This window comes from Corvus kubaryi, unplaced genomic scaffold (assembly GCF_017639235.1).
Source record: "Corvus kubaryi isolate FWS band 111438036 unplaced genomic scaffold, C.kubaryi_AGA036_p1.0 split1-37296, whole genome shotgun sequence".
Classification (NCBI taxonomy): Eukaryota; Metazoa; Chordata; class Aves; order Passeriformes; family Corvidae; genus Corvus; species Corvus kubaryi.
The window spans coordinates 11,243,088-11,263,749 of record NW_024582075.1 but is presented as its reverse complement, the minus strand read 5'-3'; the positions used below and the strand labels follow the sequence as shown (position 1 = coordinate 11,263,749).

At 40.5% G+C, this 20,662-nt stretch overlaps 1 protein-coding gene and 1 non-coding gene across 3 annotated transcripts; both read right to left on the bottom strand.

The window, feature by feature from the left end:
- Window position 1: 1 nt before the first annotated feature.
- Window positions 2-20,464, bottom strand: HAUS6 (HAUS augmin like complex subunit 6). Of its 2 annotated transcripts, none has more exons than XM_042012769.1 (18): window positions 20,298-20,464; window positions 19,115-19,210; window positions 18,299-18,371; window positions 17,171-17,303; window positions 16,484-16,631; window positions 13,210-13,275; window positions 13,035-13,086; window positions 12,659-12,832; window positions 11,887-12,068; window positions 11,162-11,291; window positions 10,515-10,590; window positions 8,652-8,742; window positions 7,954-8,001; window positions 7,319-7,376; window positions 6,483-6,668; window positions 5,503-5,638; window positions 4,174-5,163; window positions 2-825 (listed from the first exon to the last, which is right to left on the bottom strand). In XM_042012769.1, exons 1-17 carry the CDS (start codon window positions 20,429-20,431, stop codon window positions 4,196-4,198), a joined length of 2,751 nt encoding a protein of 916 aa, XP_041868703.1. In that variant the 5' UTR covers window positions 20,432-20,464; the 3' UTR covers window positions 2-825; window positions 4,174-4,195. The 2 variants fall into 2 exon arrangements, with proteins under 2 accessions (XP_041868703.1, XP_041868704.1); XM_042012770.1 differs by lacking the exon at window positions 2-825 and adding an exon at window positions 1,774-2,266.
- On the bottom strand, window positions 7,478-7,608 carry LOC121657483. Its single transcript, XR_006013645.1, has one exon.
- Window positions 20,465-20,662: the final 198 nt, after the last annotated feature.

Here is a 20,662-nt window from a genome sequence, read left to right as displayed (position 1 = left end):
ATTGCAGAACAGAAAAACAACTTTATTTAACAATTCCTCACAACTCTAAACACATTAGGCTAGGAGCCAGTACTTTTATAACAAGTAGTTTACCTCCTGGAATCTCAACTTTTACTTTCTCACCGTATCACAGGCTCTATTACATCACAACGCAGTAAGTGCACGTCAGTTGTTAAAATCAAGTAGCATTAACACTACCATAAGGAATAGATTTTTATATCTTTAGTGTAAAGCATTTACTCGGTAATACAGCTGAAGAAATATGCACTCCAGTGAAGTTTAGAAAAAAGGAACAGCCTCTATCAATAGGTAGAATTGATGGCAATATAGACCAGAAGTCTCAGAAAGAGATTAATGCAATGGAATGTAGAGCACCAAGTAAAAATTCAATCTGTTGGATCAAGGGTTGGGGAGGGGTATGAGGTGTAGATTACGAGCAAATTAACAGATTTCATTATTTCTCCTTTGACATTTCATTGTTTGCATTTTCTGGGGTTATGCCATTTACTCAACATATGCTGTTTAAAACATGCTTAAAATATATATATAGTTCTGTATATAAATAATAGGCTGTACATAGAAGGCCACTGTGGATGAGATGAAAACGGCAGCGCCAGAGCAGGCAACTGACATTCTTATACTCCTTAAGGAGACTGGAATACTGTCCCCACCAAAAGGAGTGCAACTTTCAAATCCAGACAATGCTTGGAGAAGATGCTACACAGTCAAGTGACCCATAAATGCACTGCTATGGTTACACTGCTGCTTTACAAATTCCATCCTGATGAAAGTTCCTTTGTGCCCAGCTTCTAACTCAACTGTTACCTGAAAGAGAAAACATACTAGTTTGCACTCTGTAACATTCAACTATTAGACAGAAATACTGAAGTTGTTTCACGTGTATTAATAAAGTATATATGAAATGGTACTCTAATTTTGTTAAGTGCTCCAATCAATTGCTGCCAATACAGCTACAGTTTTAAATGAAACCTATATTGCAGCAAGCTTGCACAAAATATAAATCTTACTACTCCTTGAGACTAGTTTATAATAAATTTGAGACTAGTTAATATTAAATTCCAAGTATTTCGTTAAATCACAGAATAGTTAGGATTGGACAGGACCTCTGGAGATCATCCAGTCCAACACCCCTGCCAAGGTAGGGTCACCTAAAGGAGGTAACACAGAAACATGTCCAGGTGGGTTTTGAATGTCTCCAGAAAGCGAAAACTCCACAACCTCCCCAAGCACCCTGTCCCAGTGCTCTGCCACCCTCAGTGTGAAGAAGTTCTGCCTCATGTTATGGTGGAACTTCTTGTCCTTTAGTTTATGGCCACAGCTTCTTGTCTCTTCTTTGGGCAGCACTGAAGTCTGGCACTCTCCTCCTGACACCCATCTTTGAGATATTTGTATGTATTGATGAGATCCCCTCTCAGTCTTCTCCAGACTAAACAGGCCCAGCTCCCACGGTCTCTCCTCATAAGAGAGATGCTCCAGACCCCTGATCATCCTTGTGGCCCTCCACTGGACCCTCTCCAGTAACTCCTTGTCTCTCTTGTGCTGAGGAGCCCAGAACTGCACACAGAACTCCAGGTGTGGCCTCACTAGGGCCGAGTAGAGGGGGAGGATCACCTCCCTCGACCTGCTGGCCACACTCTTCCCAATGCACCCCAGGATGACATTGGCCCTCCTGGCCACAAGGGCACTGCCAGCCCATGGACAGCTTGTGATCCACCCAGAGTCCCAGGTCCTTCTCCACAGGGCTGCTCTGTAGGAGGTCAGCCCCAGCCTGTGCTGGCACTTGGGGCTGCTCCTCCCCAGGTGCAGGACCTGACACTTGCCCTTGTTGAGCCTCATCAGGTTTCTCTCTGCCCAACCCTCCAGCTGATCCAGGTCCCACAGAGTGGCAGCAGAGCCTTCAGGTGGGTCAGCCACTCCCCCCAGTTCCCCTTCCTCCAGGTTTTTGATAAACAAGTTCAGTAAGATTGGTCCCAGTATTGATCCCTGGAGAACACCACTGACTGCAGGCCTCCAGCTGGACTCTGCTCCACTGATGACAACGCTCTGAGCTCTGCCTTCAGCCAGTTCTTGATTCACCTCACTGTCCATTCATCTAACCCACATCTCCTGAGCTTACCTGCAAGGATGTTATGGGAAACAGTGCCAAAAGCCTCGCTGAAATTAAGGTAGTGTTGATACCATCTAATCCAGGCAGCTGGACAGGCAAGCTTCAGATTGAGATGTAAACTGAGCTCTGGGTGGGAGCCTGAGACAAGAGGTTGTGAACTGCCAAATTTTAGGATAACAAGGGGCATGAAGATGGATGACAGCAGCCAGCTGAATGGACAATGACAGGCACATCAGGAGCTGGGAATTGCCAGCCTTTTGGATAACAAAGGACATGAAGACTGGTGACACCAGCCAGGTGGATGGATACAGAAAGTGGGTACAGAAGCTGAAGACTCAGGAGGAAGGGCAAGACTTCCATGTGGGGAGACTGAGGGTGTAAAAGATCTGGGGTTCCTTTGCTGGGGTCCTGCTCAGAGGCACCAGCTCAAGCTGTTTCTGTGTTACTGTGCCATGAATAAATGGCTTTATGGGCTGAGACATCTGAGACACTGCTATGGGAAACCTGGGGTCGAACCTGTAAGGAAACCTGGTCTGACTGCAGGTGAGTGTGGGCTGTGTAAGAAGTCAAGCAGGGCACCCATCAGCTCACTGGAGTCACCAACTGTGAAGGGGCTTCACTACCAGCAGTGACAATCTCTGACACTGGGAATGTCACTGCCAAAGAGTCTCATGGATGGCCAGACTGGGAAGTTTCTTTTAACAGTAGACAATATCCACTGCTCTCCCCTAGCCAACCCATCCTGCCATGTCATCACAGAAGGCTATTGGTAAAGTATGATTTCCACCTGTCTACTCCCAGTGGCCATCCTGACTACTTGGTGAATCCATCTTGATTACTCCTGATGACCTATATTTCTTCTATATGCTTGGTGATGACCTCCAGAACTATCTGTTCCATTGTCTTTCCAGGGCTGAAGGTGAGGCTGACAGGCCAGTAGTTTCCTGGGTCCTCCATGTTGCCCTTTTTGAAGGTGTGTGTAAAGTTGGCTTTCCTCCAGTCACCAGGCACCTCCTGTTCTCCATTTCTCAAGGATGATGGAGAATGGCTTAGCAACAATAACTGCCAGCTCTCTCGGCACCTGTGGATGCGTCCCATTGGAGCCCATGGATTTATGGGCGTTAAGTCTGTCTAGCTGACCTCTAACTCAACCCTCTACAACCAGGGGCAAATCTTCCTTTCTCCAGCCTTACTCTCTTACCTCTGAGGTCTGGGATTCCTGAAGAATGGCCTCTGCAGTAAAGACTAAGACAAAGAAGGCATTCACTAATTCCACCTTCACTGTGTCTTCCATCATCAGGACACCTGTCTGCTCCAACAGTGGCCCCACACTTTCCCTAATCTTCCTTTTCCTGCTGATGTACTTATCACTGATATCCCTTGCCAGACTCAATTCCAAGTGGGCTGTGGCCTGCCTCATCACATCCCTGCATACCATCTGTTTTCATGGAAGTCCTCCATTACTAGTTCATTTTTATTAATGCATTTCAGTAGTTTAACCTCACATGTAACTAAACACTGCACTACTGGTTAAACAATTGACACTTCTGTTGGAAATGGGGTAAGGGGATAGGTAGGCTGGAATGCAGGATAGTTCTATCAACAGCTTAACCAACTCAACAAAAGTTCCAATGACCTATGACACATTTCTAAATAGCCAAATTTGTTCAGAGTAAACACAAAACTTCAAACTATCTTTGTGAATTCTCAAAATCTAACTCCAGATTATTCAAAATCTAACTGCAGATTGCAGTTAATGCACCTTAAGGCTTTTTTTTTTTTTTTTAAAACAGCTGTAGATTATGGCAGAAAGTCAGATGAACATCTTTTCTCACATTTGAAAGATGCTGATAGAACTATAGAACTAAAGAAAGCATGTTTCCTTTTTTTTAATGTCTCATCTTCTATGAGGAATAAGCATACAAATAATTTGTTTCCCTTGACTTCCACAGCACAGTTCAACTCCTCAGAGAAGGTTATTCATCACAGTATAGCCAGTGACAGAATGGACAAAATCTTGATGCATAAAAAACACAGACACTTACCCTCCAATTTATGTAGTAAGTCTCATGGGACTTCATGTACCCAAGACGGCATCTCCTCCATCTCTTGACAGGATACCAGCGAAGATGACAGAGAGTATTTGCTTTCATTAGGAGAGTTTGGCAATAGCATCTTGGTAAGTCCTTCATCCCTGTAAGGATCATCACCATTTTCCTCTTCTTCTTCTGGTATAGGAGATAGTTCAAATGCATATCTTTCAGATTCGTCTTTGTTATGTGTTTGATGCAGCTCCTCTTCACTTTCAGATGTAGTCTTTTTTAGCATTTCAGGTGAGTTGGATAGGGACTGTATATCCAGGTCTGATTTTTTAATATCCTCATCATTTTCCAAGACATCTGTTATATTTGCACTGTCTATTGTATAAGAAATGGAGTTTGAGCTTGAAGATATGCTGAGATCCATGCTATCACATTCTGGAAGTGTCTCATCCAGTATCCCCACGTCAGTAGTTTCATGACTGACAGAATTTAATGAAGATACATTCCAGCACAGCACCTCATCCATTAGAAAACTGCGACAGTGCTCTGAAGGTAGTGTATTTGTTCTTCTACCACTTTTCAAACAACTCTCTGGAATATTCATGCTCTTCTCTTCATTGTGAAAAGTCTGGCTTAGATCTTCTACAGAACTTCCACTCAAAGCAGAACAACCTAGTTCTTCTGATTCAGTTCTCTCACTTTCTTGAATTCCAGACAGTTTTGAATCTGAAGATTCAAATCTACGACTTATGCTTACCTGCTCATGAGGATGAGATTCTGTAGAACTTAATTGAGACTTCTTTTCTGACACGGGAGGATCAAAGTCAGATACAGGAGATGCAGGTTCAGAGAACACAAAGGTAGAGTTCTCCTGCATACTGGGTGTACCATCCATGGAAGATTTATCTGTCACCACTTCTGTTGGGGACAGATCTTTGTCTAATGAGCCCTCAGTCTGAATAGCTTTTCTCCACGAGCTTCTAATTTCAGTAACTAAATGGAACAAACCAAGGTAAAATTTTAGTACCTTCAAATCAGTCTGGTTTTATTCCGTCCCCTCAGTGACATAAGCAATCCAAGCGGGAATATGTATAGCTGGTTTATATTATTTATGTTTCCTCAACACAAAGGGGATTCTACATAAGAAAAAGATCTCTTAAATAGAATTCAGAATATTCACATCTTATTAGGTCTACTGTGTTGTGTTAGAGTGAGCCATTAAAAAAACATGCAACATCACTGAAATAATCATCTTTTTCTTCTTGTGTGACATGCCAATGAAGTAACCACATTTTTTATCAATGAGCATTACAAAAACAGTTTCAAACTTACGCAGAACTTCTGGAGTTCGAGGTATTTGTTTCCTTGTTAAAAATGGGTTAAAAGACAGTGAGCTAATGAGACGCTCAAGTGATACTCCTTTTTCTTCACCACTGTCAGGTGACTCAGACATCACTGACTTTGCAACCTGTGGGATGTTAGAGAATGGCAAATTCTGAGAAAGCAAAATTATAACCTCTTCATTTCTGTCAGTTATGGTTCAAAATAAATCTCATTCTCCAAATCATGTGGAGAATTTGGAATATCCTAACTTTTCTCTTATTTACTGCTTAGGTTCATAATGACCATAGTATCCTACAAATACAAAATGAAGGTAAGGGACTGAAATCAGAATTCAATTCTCAGTTCACTCATCATCTATGAATCCACCTTTCAAATAAGAAAGTGTCCTCAGATAGAATATATTTAAGATATTAGCCAAGAACTGCATAAGCATGAAGACTAGAGAGATATTCATATAAATCAAAAATTTTAGCAGATGAAAAGTAACTATCATTTCAATGAAAAATGCAATTTACTTTCCAAAATAAGATGTGGCACATTTGACAGTAACTCCTGTGAAGGAATTCGTCAGTCAAATCTTAAATAAAATACCTAAAAGAAAAATTACTTACATTCCTGCTTAAAATTCCCAAGTCCCTGTTAAATACTTAACCTGTATAACTTCAGAATTCAACAGTTCTTTTTGTTTCTGAATATATGAGTGTACTTCACAGAGTGAAGTACATGATTCTACTGAACATACTATTCACTTCACCATGGTTTTTAAGCATGATACCTGAACAAACTCCACACCTTCAGTGTGTACTTCATGAATCCACTGTAAAAATCCGTGACTCTGAAAACTATCTAGCAGAAAAAGGTAACTTTCAATGTATGTGGACTACAAGAGACATTTTTTTATATAATTAGTGATTTGTTCTCTGAACTTAGTGATCATTTACTTAAAAACAAAGAAATTATGTCCCAACCTCTTCTGCAAGTTCATCTCTGGCTTTCTCAAGAAGGTCTTCTTTTTTCACAGAAGACTTTGGCTGGATACCATCTTCACCTGCATTCTCCTCCATTTCTGAAGTGGGAAATTCTTCCTTTCCATGTTTTAAGATTTTTGGAGGCACAGGTTTTTTATTTCTCACACAAGTTTCAGTATGTGAGTTCTACAGGAATACACAGGAATTATTAGTAGTTTTAAAATCAAGCAAGGATATTAGCATGAACTGCTGCAAAAATTCTGAACTGCAACAGCCCCAGTGTTTAGTCAACAAAAATATTTCAGTCTTGAATTCTAACGAAATACAAAATATTTTTACAACTGTATTCAAAGTAGGACCTAAGTAGCAACTAGGATAGGTGTTACACACAACATGGACAACTTATTTGCAACTACCTTGATCACAGTACAGTGAAGAGCTGTGCAATGGAAAACTGTGCATCCAAGCTGCTTTTACACATTTTAACCCTTAAATTCCATATACAACTTAAAGAAACAAAATCTGACCACTGCTCACATCAAAGACTGTTTCAGTAAGCAGTGAATCAGTCACACACTGTATGTTATACAGAAGTCAGATACAAGGGCACCTACTTCCTACTGTCCTTTCCTAAAGCTTAACGAAGTCACTGAAGAGTTAGCTTTTACAATTTTGCCATACTAACTCAAATGTGTAAAAATATTGCTCAAAAAACAACAAAAAACCACCCACAAAACAAGCTGAAGCCCCACAACACTCTCCCACAAAGTCTGAGTTTCAACCAATATAAAAAGGACATGTTTTAAGTTTAATTTATATCAAAGATAGAAAGTTACATTTTCAATTAACAGGTCTCTGTTTTCAAATGCTTCCGGCAACTGCAGCACTGATGAGCTTCTCAACGAGGGAGAGAGGAAGAGACAAGACAACAAAAAAACCAACAATATTAGAGACAAATTAAACAATTGAAATGCAAATTTTAGAAGGCTGTTACATATTGTGTGCTCCGTATCTGTCCGTTACGATTTCCCTCAATTCGTCCCGGTCATCAGAAAGCAATTTTACTATAGGGAGAACAATGTGACAATTAGAGCAGATTTAGCCCTAGTTGTGTATCAGCCTCCCAAAAATAATAAATTAATAAACTCTGCCATTGATTATCACACAGGTAAAAAGAAGGGATTTTTCAATATATTTGTAAACAAGTGTTCGGCATTCTGCAATAAAAGATAACTGGAAAGTCTTCTGCAGACTTGACAACATTCTTTTTTCTATGTCGTCTTTGTCTGAACCATTTCTGGCATCCACAGGTCTGTTCCTATATAAACTTGTTGATATTTAACAATCACCTGGCTACCAAAAAATTTAGCCTTATCACTTCTGGTAACTTTAGTGCTAACTGCATAGCTCTCAAAAATGCACGGTCCTCACTTGTTAGGAAAAGCACACCTAAAAATGTTTTTGATGTTACCTGTCTGTCGCCTCATAAGCAAACAAATCTCCATGGTGCATGAAGTCACTGAAAGAAATCCAGAATTGTTGATTACTTTGACAGTCTCTGAGACTTACACGCAACTGCATCTACTGATGTCTAAGAATGGATAGCATTCCTTTGCTAACTCCCTTGATCTCTTAGTAGGCAACTTTCAAGCATCTGTATGAGTCATATTATGAAAGACATCATTATTCAAAAGGTCATGAAATATTCCTGGACTAAACAAATGACAAAAGGGAAAAAACTTTCTAGAATACCATTGTTCTGTGCTCTGTCCTTTGCTGGTACTGTAAGGAAGAGTAGCTACAGTACAGTGTGACTGTAACTCTAAAGAAGAGTAATGAAAAAAGTCTTGTAGAGAAAGTTTAGCCTGAGAAACAAAAATTTCTCTCCACCTGTCTCTTGAATCTCAGAATATAGTTAAAAATCAAGGAAAAAACCTTGCAATTTGGCTGATATTTATTCTATTCAGCAGCAACCAGCAGATCAATCTGTTCTCAGCTGGAGAAAGCAGCAGTTACTTTAGGACTATCTTGCTAAATCACGTAGTTGTTACATAAGGAGTGGGCTACTGAAATATTCCGCCATGACTCAAGAGATGAAAAATATTCAAGTCCAACATGTAAACTTCTAATTTTTCTATTGCTTCTTTATCAATTTCTCATTAAGCATACCATCTTGAGGGTACTAATGTTGTATCCATCATGGTTTCCAAAGCCCCATCATCTTTCCCATGGCTTTCTTCATGACAAGAGTCATAATTATCTGTGAAAGCAACGCAGAAGTTTTATTATTGCTTCCGTTTTCTTCACTTAGGCTTTCCATGTGACACAGCTGACTCACACTACTTCTGTAGACTACTCACTGGATGGACTTTATGAACACTTCAAGAAAAATAAATTAATACATAAACAGGACAGTGTTACCAATCCTTTTGCTCAGGCAGTACCTGTAGCCACAGATGCCGCTAGCAGCCAGCACCCCTTTCTGTTGTTCCTGAACACATGTTCAAGAAGCATGATTCATCTGCTGCCCTGCACATATCAATCAGACTTTCCACCTTCCTCCAAACTACAGTCCTAGCCACAACATCATTATCCCCTCCTCTCCACATACATCAATTGTGTGGCACATTGATTCCACAAAGCACAGTTCCACCCACCTCTACCTCAACTGCATTAATCAATAAATATCTCTCTACATATACTCATCTCTCTTGCTGCCTCAGTCCAAGCAAGGCAAAGCTTTGCATAAGCATATGTTACAGAAGTAAATGTTTTGAACATTACTAGAGGTACACATACCTCTGTCACGGACTGTCTAGAACATTGTGCTAACTCTGGCACATCTTGAATAAACAGCCATTAACCTCAGTAGATCTCTACTAATCCTAAATCTCAGCTTCTGCAAGGACAAATGGCATTTCCTGTCACATTCATCTCAACAACACATCAAAAATCCAGGTTCACTTCCAGTAGTTAGGTGAGGTCAATATTTTGTTTTTGGAGTTGACCTTATAACCAGGCAGAAGTTAGTTTTCTTAGTGGCTGGATTCTCTGATGTAGAGAAAATGTCACAGATACCAATTTGTCTCAAGCTTTCTGATACTACCAGCTCACAGCATCATAGTACAGTGCTTCAATCTTTCAAATTTTTAAGGCAAACTATGTTCCATTTCCAATTCTGCGTCTTTCCTCTGCAGCTTCTAGCCTTATACCCACATACACTCAGACTGCTGAGTACTTTCACCTTTACAACCAAAAGGATCTTCTCACCACCGTTTTGAATCTTGAAATTCCAATACAGCTCTGCTATGCAATTTTTCCTAAAAGGGACTGCAAATGACATGATTGAAGCAGTCTTCCCCCTTGTTTTGTAGCTTTTAACTTAGAACTCTATACTAGTGACACTCAGCACTCAGTCAATAAGAACCACCCAGTAAAATATCATCAGATCATCAGCCACTTAGCATGGTGCAACAACCAAGCCTGGTCAAAGTCAGCTCTGATCAACACTATTAACCTAATGACTGAATGCAACCAACACAGATCAAGTGAGATCCTGATCAAATGGCACAGTTACTAAGGAATTAAGTATTTCAGAATGCACCAGAGAAAGGTAGCTACCTGGGGGGACACCTTCAACTTCTTTTCCTAGATGGTCAATGGGAAGTTTTACCTTCTTTCTCTCTTTTTTACTCCTCCAACCCAAAGTAACCTTTACCGTTAGACTGAATGTATTCTCTAGGATCTGTGAATGAATCTCTGTACACGGACATCTGTCTCAACATCCTTTGTGCAAGAACAACAAAATATCAAACAGCTCAGCACTGGGTTTTTGCCAAGCTTCAGAGAATGTCCAATACTACAAAGCTGAAAAATGCAAGGCAGTTTTGGTCAAGAGTCATTCAGAATCTATTATCACAGACTATCAAAGACCATCTGCAAACGCAAGAAGAGAGCCTTTTGGACTCCATGTAACTTTTAACAATTGTGGCACTGGGGGAGAAGGAAAAGAAGCTTCTCCTGTTCACCAACCTGCAAATGACTGACAACAGATAGTGTCTTCATCTTCATCTGAAGAACTAAAAGACTGGAGTGGCGAAGCAGGTTCCTTTCAAAAGGACAAAAAAAGTTACACAAGCAGGCAGAAAAAGTCAGTTTATCAACAGCAATTAACAGTTATCTAAAACAGCTTTTCTGCAAACCAGCCATCAGATGCAACAAGAAGTTTCTCCTCTCTCTGCTGGATAGCTACACAATGGGTACAACCTCCGTCAATGTGAGCATCAGAATGGAAATTACTGTTCATTCATCAAGTACATCACTTTAAAAGGGGAAAACAGAAATCAGCAAATGTTCCTAACTGAACAAACCTCAGCTTCCACAGGGGGATGGACAGAGACAAAACAAAAACCAATCTGCTCACCCTTATGCTGATCTACCATCTTTACAAGATCGTTCCATCCCATATCTTCAGTGAATACATCAGGTATCATATAGTCAAATGTATCCTCTTTAAGAAAGACTACTTCTTAAAGCATAATCAGATATGCTGCACTATGTGAGTCCCCTAACCTTACAAATAAAGCTGAAGTGTTGCAACAGAACGCACCAGTTTAGACCTAAATCCTCTCTCACCTTCGCCCTTTTCCCCAGAATCAGATAAAATGAATACTACTTACTAGATAATCTCTAAAGATTAAATTAGAAGGACACTGGCCAAGAATAGTTTCCCACTTCGATTCCCAGATTTCCTGTTTTCTGGAAATAGACTGACGCTTTTGCTCACAACACTGTTGCACATTTCTTAGACTGTAACATATAAACATAGAAAATGAAGACATCTGTCAGTAGAGGTAACAATTCTACATAAAGAGGGCAAGTATTGTTTCCCACGTACCCTGACAGACCTTTGACACATATCAATTTATTCATGCATTTGTGCATGCACTACGAACTAACTGAAATTCACAACCAAAAAAGCTGCTGCTAGGTAGTCTTCATGTTTCTTACAGTAGAATTGGAAGAACTACGCTAAAACATATACTCAAGTGAGATACACACCTTAAATTTTTCTAAACCAGTTACAGATAAAAGTTTTAAAAATCTCAGAACTTATTAATGCAACAAGACCAAAAAAAAAAAAAAAAAAGCAAAATTCAGATCAACTAGCAAATTAGGTACCCCAGAACAAAGACTAAAATATTAATGAAACAAAGGCAAAAAGCTGAAGCTACCTAGAGAAGAATCCCAATAAAAAGTTAGATAAGTAATTAAAAACAAATGCTAATTTTCCCAGAGACACAAGAAATACACTGAACCAACATGTTTTTTCTAAAAAAGACTCCAATAGACATGATCCTACCATTTAAGAACAAACAATCAGAGAAAATTTCCCAACAATTACCTCTTTGAGTTCAAGTCCTGTAGTAGTTTCTTGCAGTATGCAACCATGGCTTTAATTCTGTGAAGTTCTTTTAATTCGCATGGACAGTGTTCATCTCTCAACATTCTCAGGGCTTCATTTAACAACTGAATAACTGTCAGGAAATTCAGTTTTCCATCTTCATATAAATTTCCTGTACAAAACTTGAAGTAGAGCAAGCAAGGAAAAAAAATAAATAGTGAACAGTACCCATATCAGACAGCTATGTCTTCTGTAGTCAGAACCAGGACACGGTATACATTATACTTAGATTCAGTTCATTATTGTTTCATTTTTTTAAAAAATATATTCTAGGTTAAAGCAACATCAACCAATGAAGTAGTCTGTTTGACCACAGCCCCAAAAGATACGGCACAAACAACACCAATGTCATAACTGAACACCATAGGCAACACAACGGTAACAAAAGCCAATTACTTGAAGCACTGGTTAAACAAGTCAAAATAGGTTTAATGTCTAAACAACAAAAAAGTCAAAGTGCTAATTAGGCAGACTTACCAATGTAATTACCAAACTGAAAAAGTTAATGTCTTAGACATAACAAATACAAAACAGCATTATAAGCATAAGAAATTTCTGTATGTGAATTAGACATATTTTATGCATCCTTTAGCAATCATCTCTAATAATCCATTATGTATTTGTTTAATTTTTTAAGGTATTTAATTGCATCCTAATGGGGACTAAATAAAAGCAGCTTACCAATTTAGCAAGAAGGATAAAAACCACTTACTCCATGTATGTCACTTTCAACTCTGTAAGTCAACAACCCTGGAACACGCAAAACTACATCAGTGCCATCTAAAATACATGGATGAGCACAGTCTTCAAGTACAGAATCCACAACTGCCTTTTCCTTTTTCAGAGATGTAAGCATTTCCGCTGTAAGTGTCCACATACTGCGGACCTTAACAGAAAAGGACAAAAACACTGTGTTAAAACATTTGCCATAATACCTATAATGACAGAGCATCAAAACAGCATGAAGGCAGATGAAATGCTAGCATAATCACAGGTAGACAAGTGCAAATAACAGTATCTGACTGACAGTAGGTGTTGCAGAAACGTTAGAATTCAACATGCTGCCACAGCACAAACAAAATGCTCACCTTCTGAATTCTGTCAGTTGTGTCATTTTTGTTTCGGTCATTTTGTTTCATCCTGTATGCATATGCAAAACAAAAGTTCAAGCGGACTACTGTGAAATTATAGTTCATATTTCATAAAACTGAGCATGCAATCTACTTCATATATCCTAACCTAGTTACAAGGAAAAACACTTACCTGTGAGACCGCTTCCGCATGACTGCATATTCAGACTTTGTCCGTTGTATTTCTCTAATTAAAACCCTAGGGAAAAATTTAAAAGCTAGAACAAGCTTATCAGAATTGCTTACAGTCATGAACTGATCATGCTCATTCTTTCCCAATCTGCATACTGAGGCAGTTATTATACCCAGCAATAATAATTAAGTTACTAGAAATGTCTATTATCAGCATGAACTACAAACATATTGAGCAACTGTACAGTATCCAAATCCTTCACTTTCAAAAGACCAGAGAACAGGAGTACAAGCAGCTGGACCACAGAAGTTCTTTTGTCAAAGTACTTTCATTGACGTTTTCAGCACGTAAAAGCATAGTAGTCTGATTTTCAGAAACACTGGGTGCCTGAATCATGCTGCATTCAAAAGGATCTTCAGAGCTCCCATGTCTTGTCAAGAATGAAAAAAACCTATAAATAATTACACTTTTGAAGGGTATCCCTCAAATGGTAAACAGCAGTAATATTTCCCAAACAAGGTCATAGGAGACATAGAATTACAGAAATCAGAGAAATTTAGGAGACTTTGACCTTTGGAAATTGTATTTTTGAGCCTTCCATTGAAAGCAGAGCCTTTAATTATGCTACTCCTAGTCTCGATCAAACCAAGTCTTGAATATTTCCAGGAACCTTGAGATTCCACTTCTGAGGGCAACCTTTGTCGGTTTAATTGTTCTCACAAGAGATTTTTTTAAATCCAGATGGAGGTTTCCCCTAAACACCTTGGGCCCACTGCCTTATCCTGTCACAATACATCCTTGTGAAGAGTACCTCCATGTTCTCCACAACTACTTTTTAGACACTGAAACTGTGATTAAACCCCTAGCATTGCCTTTTTCAGGCTAAGCAAATCAAACTTCTCCAGCTTTTTACTCATACATTTCACACTCTGCAACGCTCTAATCCATTGCAGTTCTCTGCTAGTATCTTTCCCATCTTTCACTCTTTCTCTTCAAGTGGGCTGATCAAAACTGAACACAGTATTCCACATGTGGCATTAGAATTGTCAGCCCCAGCCAGCAACTAAGTACCACACAGCTGCTCACTCACTCCCCACCTCCCGTAGAATAGGAAGAATCTGAAAAACTGTGAAGTTTATGGGGTAAGAACAGTTTAATAGCTGAAATAAAAATATTCTAACACAGATGAAAAGGAGAAAGAGAAGAGTAAAACTGAAGAAAAATGAGTGATGCATAATACAATTGCCCACCATTTCCTGACCAGCGCTCATTCCATGCAGCATGATAGGCTGCTGGTCTTGGTTACCAGGACACACTGCTGACTCATGCTCAACTTGCAGCCCCACACTACTCTCACCTCTGATTCTTCTTAGCAGAGCTAGTCCCCAGCTGATCACCCACAAACCTGCGCTGCTGTTGGAGACTATTCTCTCTCAGGTGCAGGATCGCACACTGGTCTTTGTTAAACCCCATTAAATTTTTGCTGTACAAGTCCCCAGACCCAGCATGGTCTGTCTCTGATATGCTTCCCCATTGCAGTGTATCTTCCTTCCTCACTGTTTGGCACCATCTGCAAGTTTGGTGGGTTTGTATGCAAGCGTGTCATCCGTATCCCTTGTGAGGACACAGCATCAACCCCAGAGGAACTCCACTCATAGACCAGTTACAACTTTGAGGCACTATCACCCTTTGGGCTCACCCCTTTAACTAGCCTTCTGTATTTCCAAGGATATCAGTCTGAAATTATGCAAGGTAAGTATCTGTGTACTCTTGGATGAAAGCAGTGAAACCTTTGCTTCTTTCACCATTGCTTCTTGCAACAGAGACTGGTCCAGTGATCTTACCCATGTAGCCTGAGGCAAAGTACAAACTGGGTATTCTAGCCTGTGAGACTTGAAAGTTACCATTTGGTTCAGATGCAGATCTAAATCCTCCATGTACTTCCACTTCCTAACAATGCACTATGGGATTCTTTTTTCAAGCTCTTACCAGGCTCTTAGAGCTTTAGCTGAACTTTGGCCTTCCTAGCTACGTCACTGCACACCTGAGAAATATTTCTGTATTTGTGTCTTGGAGTCAGTTCCCTTTTCTGTACTCCATATCTTGCTACACTGTCCTAATCAGGCTGGTTCTTTCTTACACCTGTTTCTTTTTTGACTTAAGGAGATGGAACACACATGAGCTTCAGCATGGATCTCTGAAAGTATCCTATCACTCTTGAGCTTTCCTGCTTTCCACGAGATACCTCCTACAGTTGCCTGGGCCAGTGGAAATACACTCAAGTGAAAAGGCCAGCGTCATTAGTTTTCCTCTTGTCTTCCTCACATTCCTTCGGATTTGAAGTTCTACAGTCTTGGCTGCAGCAACCGTAAGAGCCCTGTAACATCTCCAGAGAAGTTTCTCTTATTTACACAGTGAGGTCAAAAGAGCACCACTCTATTCAGCACACTCAGTGACTGCATTGTGAAGTCATTCTCTAGGTACTCCCGCTCCCTAAACTGCTAATGCACCACTGAACTACGTTCCTAGCAAATACTAGGATAAGCTGCAGTCTTCTACAAGAATCAAGGCCAGCAGAAACCCACCATGAAGTCTCCCTGGATGCTAAACCCGCATCAAACAGCGTGAAACATGACCGGTCCTCTTGTATAGAGCTACATTACATGCACTGACACTGCTCTTTTACTTACAGTGCAACTCCTCGCCCTTTTCTGCCATTTACTGAACAATTCACAACTCTCCATGACAGTGCTCTAGTCATGTAAACTATCCCACACAAATTCTGCAAATTCTGCTGATACATAGCTCTATGCCTGCATAGAGAGTTCCAGCTCTTGATATTTCTCAAGCTGGGAATGTTTGCCATAAACAAGAGCTAAGAATAGCATACTTTTGGTGAAAGAATTAAGGTTTAAGTAAATAAAATGTGTCTCACAGTGACTAAACAAAATGTTTCATCCTGAGAATGTTATATTTTAAGATAAGACCCTTCAAAAGAAATCATACTGCTATACATGTAGAATTCCCTGACCATTTTAATGCCCAGGCAACACACAGCATCTTCTAAATGATTAATTTCTTTAGACTACTACGCTTCACAGAAGATCTACAAGCAGTACAACTGTCAATGAAAGAAGGTAAAGGGGGAAAATATGGGAGAAATTCAACAGAACGCATGATGTAAAGCATATAAAGACTTCTCAAATCCTTTTAAAAACACATACACGTAAGTCAGCTTTTATGAAAAGTCACTTTCTTTTAACGCATTACTTACCGTGCTTTTTTCCCATATTCTTGAATAACGAAGTCTTGCCTTTGAAGAATTTGCAGCAGTTTATTGTATGCAACTCTATGTCTTGCTCTTGCTATGTATATGTCCTTAGGTCTCCGCTTTACAGCTTCAGCAAAAGGTATACCAGTGCCTAAATAGAAGTCAGTGTTTGGACTACATTATTTGCTTTTAACACGTGGATAACTTCCTAATCTACCTAGATCAAACTGCAAGAATCACAAATCAAGATGCTCATTTCTACCTGGACTGAAATAGAACATGCAGTGTACTGCCTCTTTTGCCATTTTTTTCTGTTCTATACACCTTCATTCCCTCACTCTCACTCCCTTTCTATATTCTTTAGGTTACAATAATACAAGATGCCTGAAATAGACAGATCTGATCCTTCAGAATTCCTCAAGTTCCAAGAAAGAAAACAGTACAGCAGTCCAATACTTTTGGACCAAACCATTGCTTATGTGGGTAATGGTGCAGAGCATTGCCCAGGTGAACCCTGGAACTAGACCCATAACACAATAGAGCAAAACCATCTGCACTGTTCTATCAGCAGTAGCTCTAATGATCTGAGCAGCCAACTAAGAACGACTTAAAGCTCCTGTCATACATTAAAGACATGATAGATTTACAAACATTACAAATGAAGCATTGGTATTGTCCCATACAGCTTACCTACAGAAAGCTTTTTCATGTCCTCAATCAATACATATCTTGCAAAACAGTATGCCATGTGAATAAATCTAGCACCACCAGGACAAATCAGTGTGGAAGGAGTAATTCGTGGAAAACCTCTTTCCTTTCGACTCTAGAAAAGTACAATCATTTTAAACACAAAACTAATCTAAGAAGTAAAGCATCAACAACAGCTTTCAAAGACTTGGCTGCATACCAAAATGCTGCAATTACCCACTAGCGAGCCTGATGCAAAGCTAAATGACTTTGCCACCACAGTTGACACCTACTGTAGTCAGAAGAGAATAAAGCTTTTTTCAATATTCCCAACACCCCACCAAATTCTGTACACAAGACAGTTTCAATGCAAAGACTGAAGTCAGTGCTGCATAGATGTTAGAAATTGGTGCCTTCCTCATTCCTAATTCATAATCCCTATCTTTGAAAACACTTTGAAGTTTTCTTTCATATTTTCTACTGAAGTCAAGAATCAGAGTACCTTAACCATATCTAAAGATATTGCATCATTGGCTTTCACCTCATCCACTATTACTAAAATCCAGAAGTATTGCAGTACATAAAGACAAGATTTCTAGAATAATCATTAAAACACAGGCAGCATAAGAAAGCAACATAATAAGCAATGATACCTGAAGTGATCAGTTTTGCTTCATCTTTAAAAAGCTTGCCTTACATTTTAGTCCCTTTCCCCATATACAAGAAAATACTATCAATAGTTTTTCATGCATGCGAATCAGCTTTCACAGTAAAAAATGCTTTCCCAGGCAACTTAAACAAACAGCCCTCAAGCCGAAGGAAGTTATTCTCACCCAGGGCTAAGAGACTCTCTAGACTTCCATTTAATCACACACTGTTACCCAAAAGCAAGCCACAACAGTTTTAAGACCCACAATTAGGTAGGTCTCTGTCTTCTAAATTCCCCAATGACAACATTTTTTCTTCAAAGAAGTCCAAGATAAACTATATGAAAGAATATACAAGGTAAAACTTAATTCTTTGATTAAAAAAATCCTTATTTAAAACTCTGATATAAAACAGTGCCCTCAAAAAAAGAGTAAGGTCACATAAACCAGTAGAGCATCAACTTCCACTCTTCATAATACTCACTGCAATTTCTCTAAGCCACAGACAGCACTGCTTCCTAAATCTAGGACTTGCTGTCTTTCTTAATCCAGCATGCCTTTTCATTTAAAGAGGATGAAGAAGAAGGAAAAAAAAAAGAAAAAGAAATTTCAAAACATGTTCAAATATTCAGATACCTAATTAACCATCATAAAAACAAGACTAAGACACAGATTTCTTATTGATGCTGAGACAGAAAATGAGGGGCATATACCCTAGACCAAGAACAGATGAAAGTTTGTTAAATGACAATGTTTTCTTTCCATAAGTTAATTACAGATTATTTCAGAGAGAGATTTGTCTGCAGCTCTTTCTAACTCAGGACAAGGGAAGGAAAAAAAAAAAAAAGAGGCCAGAACCCTGACCATTTTCATATTAGCAGTCTCCCTCCTGCCACATCTTCAAATGTGTAAGCTAAACCAGCTCTGCTATGCAAAGAAAATCATCAAAGAATACAGGGTTCTTGCCATGTTGAAGGTCCTGGCAACAATCCATAAATGGGAAATGTTATTCTCTGTTTGGTCAGCAAGATAAATGGGACAAGTAGATTATTTATCAGCTATTACAGTTTATATCAAAGTTGCCACAAAACAGATAATATCAGAAACAACTAATTAAGGCAAGGTTTCAGACTGATCAAAATTGATTGACTGAGCTATGATCAAAAGGAAACATATTCTCTGACCATATGCTCTTCTTCCACAGTATTCCCCAAGAAACCACTTCCTTCCCCTCCAGCAGCAGTATAAAATGTATTCTTAATTGAAGGCATAGCAGTAACCTCAGACACCAAATACTTACTTGAAAGTTAGTTTTGCGCGGCGCTTATCCAGCTTAGTAAACAAGAACTGGGCAATGACAGTAAAAGCTCTGTTGTTTGGTTTAGCAAACATGTCCCTAATAAAGAAATAAACAGCCACATCAGAAGTAGTTATGGTGACAAATTAACAGCATTTTTACTGGCTGCTAAAGACTACAAAACAATGTTATATCACAGAGTAATTCATTGAATGCTTTATTTCCTATGTAAAACTATGCACCTTTCATCCTGTTTAACACAGGTGAAATTCAGGGCTACAACAAAAGCAGTGTGGCCAGCAGGTCAAAGGCCACTGGTGATTCTGCCCCTCTGCTCTGCTCTTGTGAGACCCCCACCTAGAGTGCTGCATTAAGTTCTGGTGCCCCCAACATAAAAAGGACATGGAACTGTTGGAGCAAGTCCACAGAAGGGGCACGAAGTTGAAAAAGAGACTGGAGCACCTCCCCTACAAAGACTGAGAGAGTTGGGGCTGTCCAGCCTGCAGAAAAGGTTGCATGGAGACCTCATAGCAACCTTATAGTATCTGAAGGGGGCCTACAGGAAATCTGGAGAGGGACTCTTCGTCAGGAATTGTAGCGACAGAACAAGGAGTAATGGGTAAAAGTTGAAAGAGGGAAAATTTAGGTTAGAAATTAGGGAAAAAACCTTTACTGTGACAGCAGTGAGGCACTGGAACGGGAGGCTGTGGATGCTCCGACCGTGGCAGTGTTCGAGGCCAGGCTGGGTAAGGCTTTTAGCAACTTGGTCTAGTGGGAGATGTCCCTGCCCATAACGGTGGGGGCGGGGATGGGATCTGTGGGATGTTTTAAGGTCTATTCCAACCCCCTAACCATCTACGATGGTACTGAACAATTCGGGCAAGAGCGTTATCTTTCAAGGCAAGTCTTCAAAACACGCGCTAGGGAAGCCCCTCACCTCGCCTTCCCCACAAGTCTCAGCGGGGGAGCCGGAACTCTCACCATGCCTGGGTTTCATTTCTTCCGACAGAGATGATGTGGCCTGCGACGGCACTGCGGGCATTTCCCGGACGCTACATGTCGCCAAGGGCACCGGGCCCCTCGGCGGCCATGGCGAGACGCTCCCGCCTCGCGCTCCCCGGTGAGACCCGGGGCCCTGCTCGGACCCCCCCGCCTCCGCCCTCCCCCGGCTCTCTCTAGCACTGACCTTCCTAGTCTCACGTCGCGGTGGCATTTCGGGTCGAAGCCCAAGGCCAGCAAACAAAGCCAGAGGTGACGGCTCTCGCGTTTGGCGTCCCTGACAGCTTTCGGCACCCGCCGGGCAGCGGCCGCCGGCGCCATCTTCCCCAACCCGCCAAAATCTCCCGCGCGCGGGCCTACGCCAAAATGGCCACGCCCCTATTCTCGCGAGACCTCCAGCCCGCTCCCTATACCCAAAGACGAGGCGAGCCGGGCGCGCTGCCTCACGGGAGGTGTAGTCCAGGCGCCGGTACGCTTCCAGCCCTTCTATTTAAGTAGGGTTGTAATCGGATTGCAGACTTTAAGGCGGGGGCGGGGGGGGCGGGGAATAAA

Coding starts and splice junctions, on each gene's coding strand:
- HAUS6 (XM_042012769.1), bottom strand. CDS start 20,431: ATGGCGCCGGCGGCCGCTGCCCGGCGGGTGCCGAAAGCTGTCAGGGAC. Junction 17,304..18,298: donor TGTGGCTTAGAGAAATTGCA/GTGAGTATTATG, acceptor GTACTTTTCTAG/AGTCGAAAGGAAAGAGGTTT. Junction 13,276..16,483: donor GAATATGGGAAAAAAGCACG/GTAAGTAATGCG, acceptor ATTTTTCCCTAG/GGTTTTAATTAGAGAAATAC.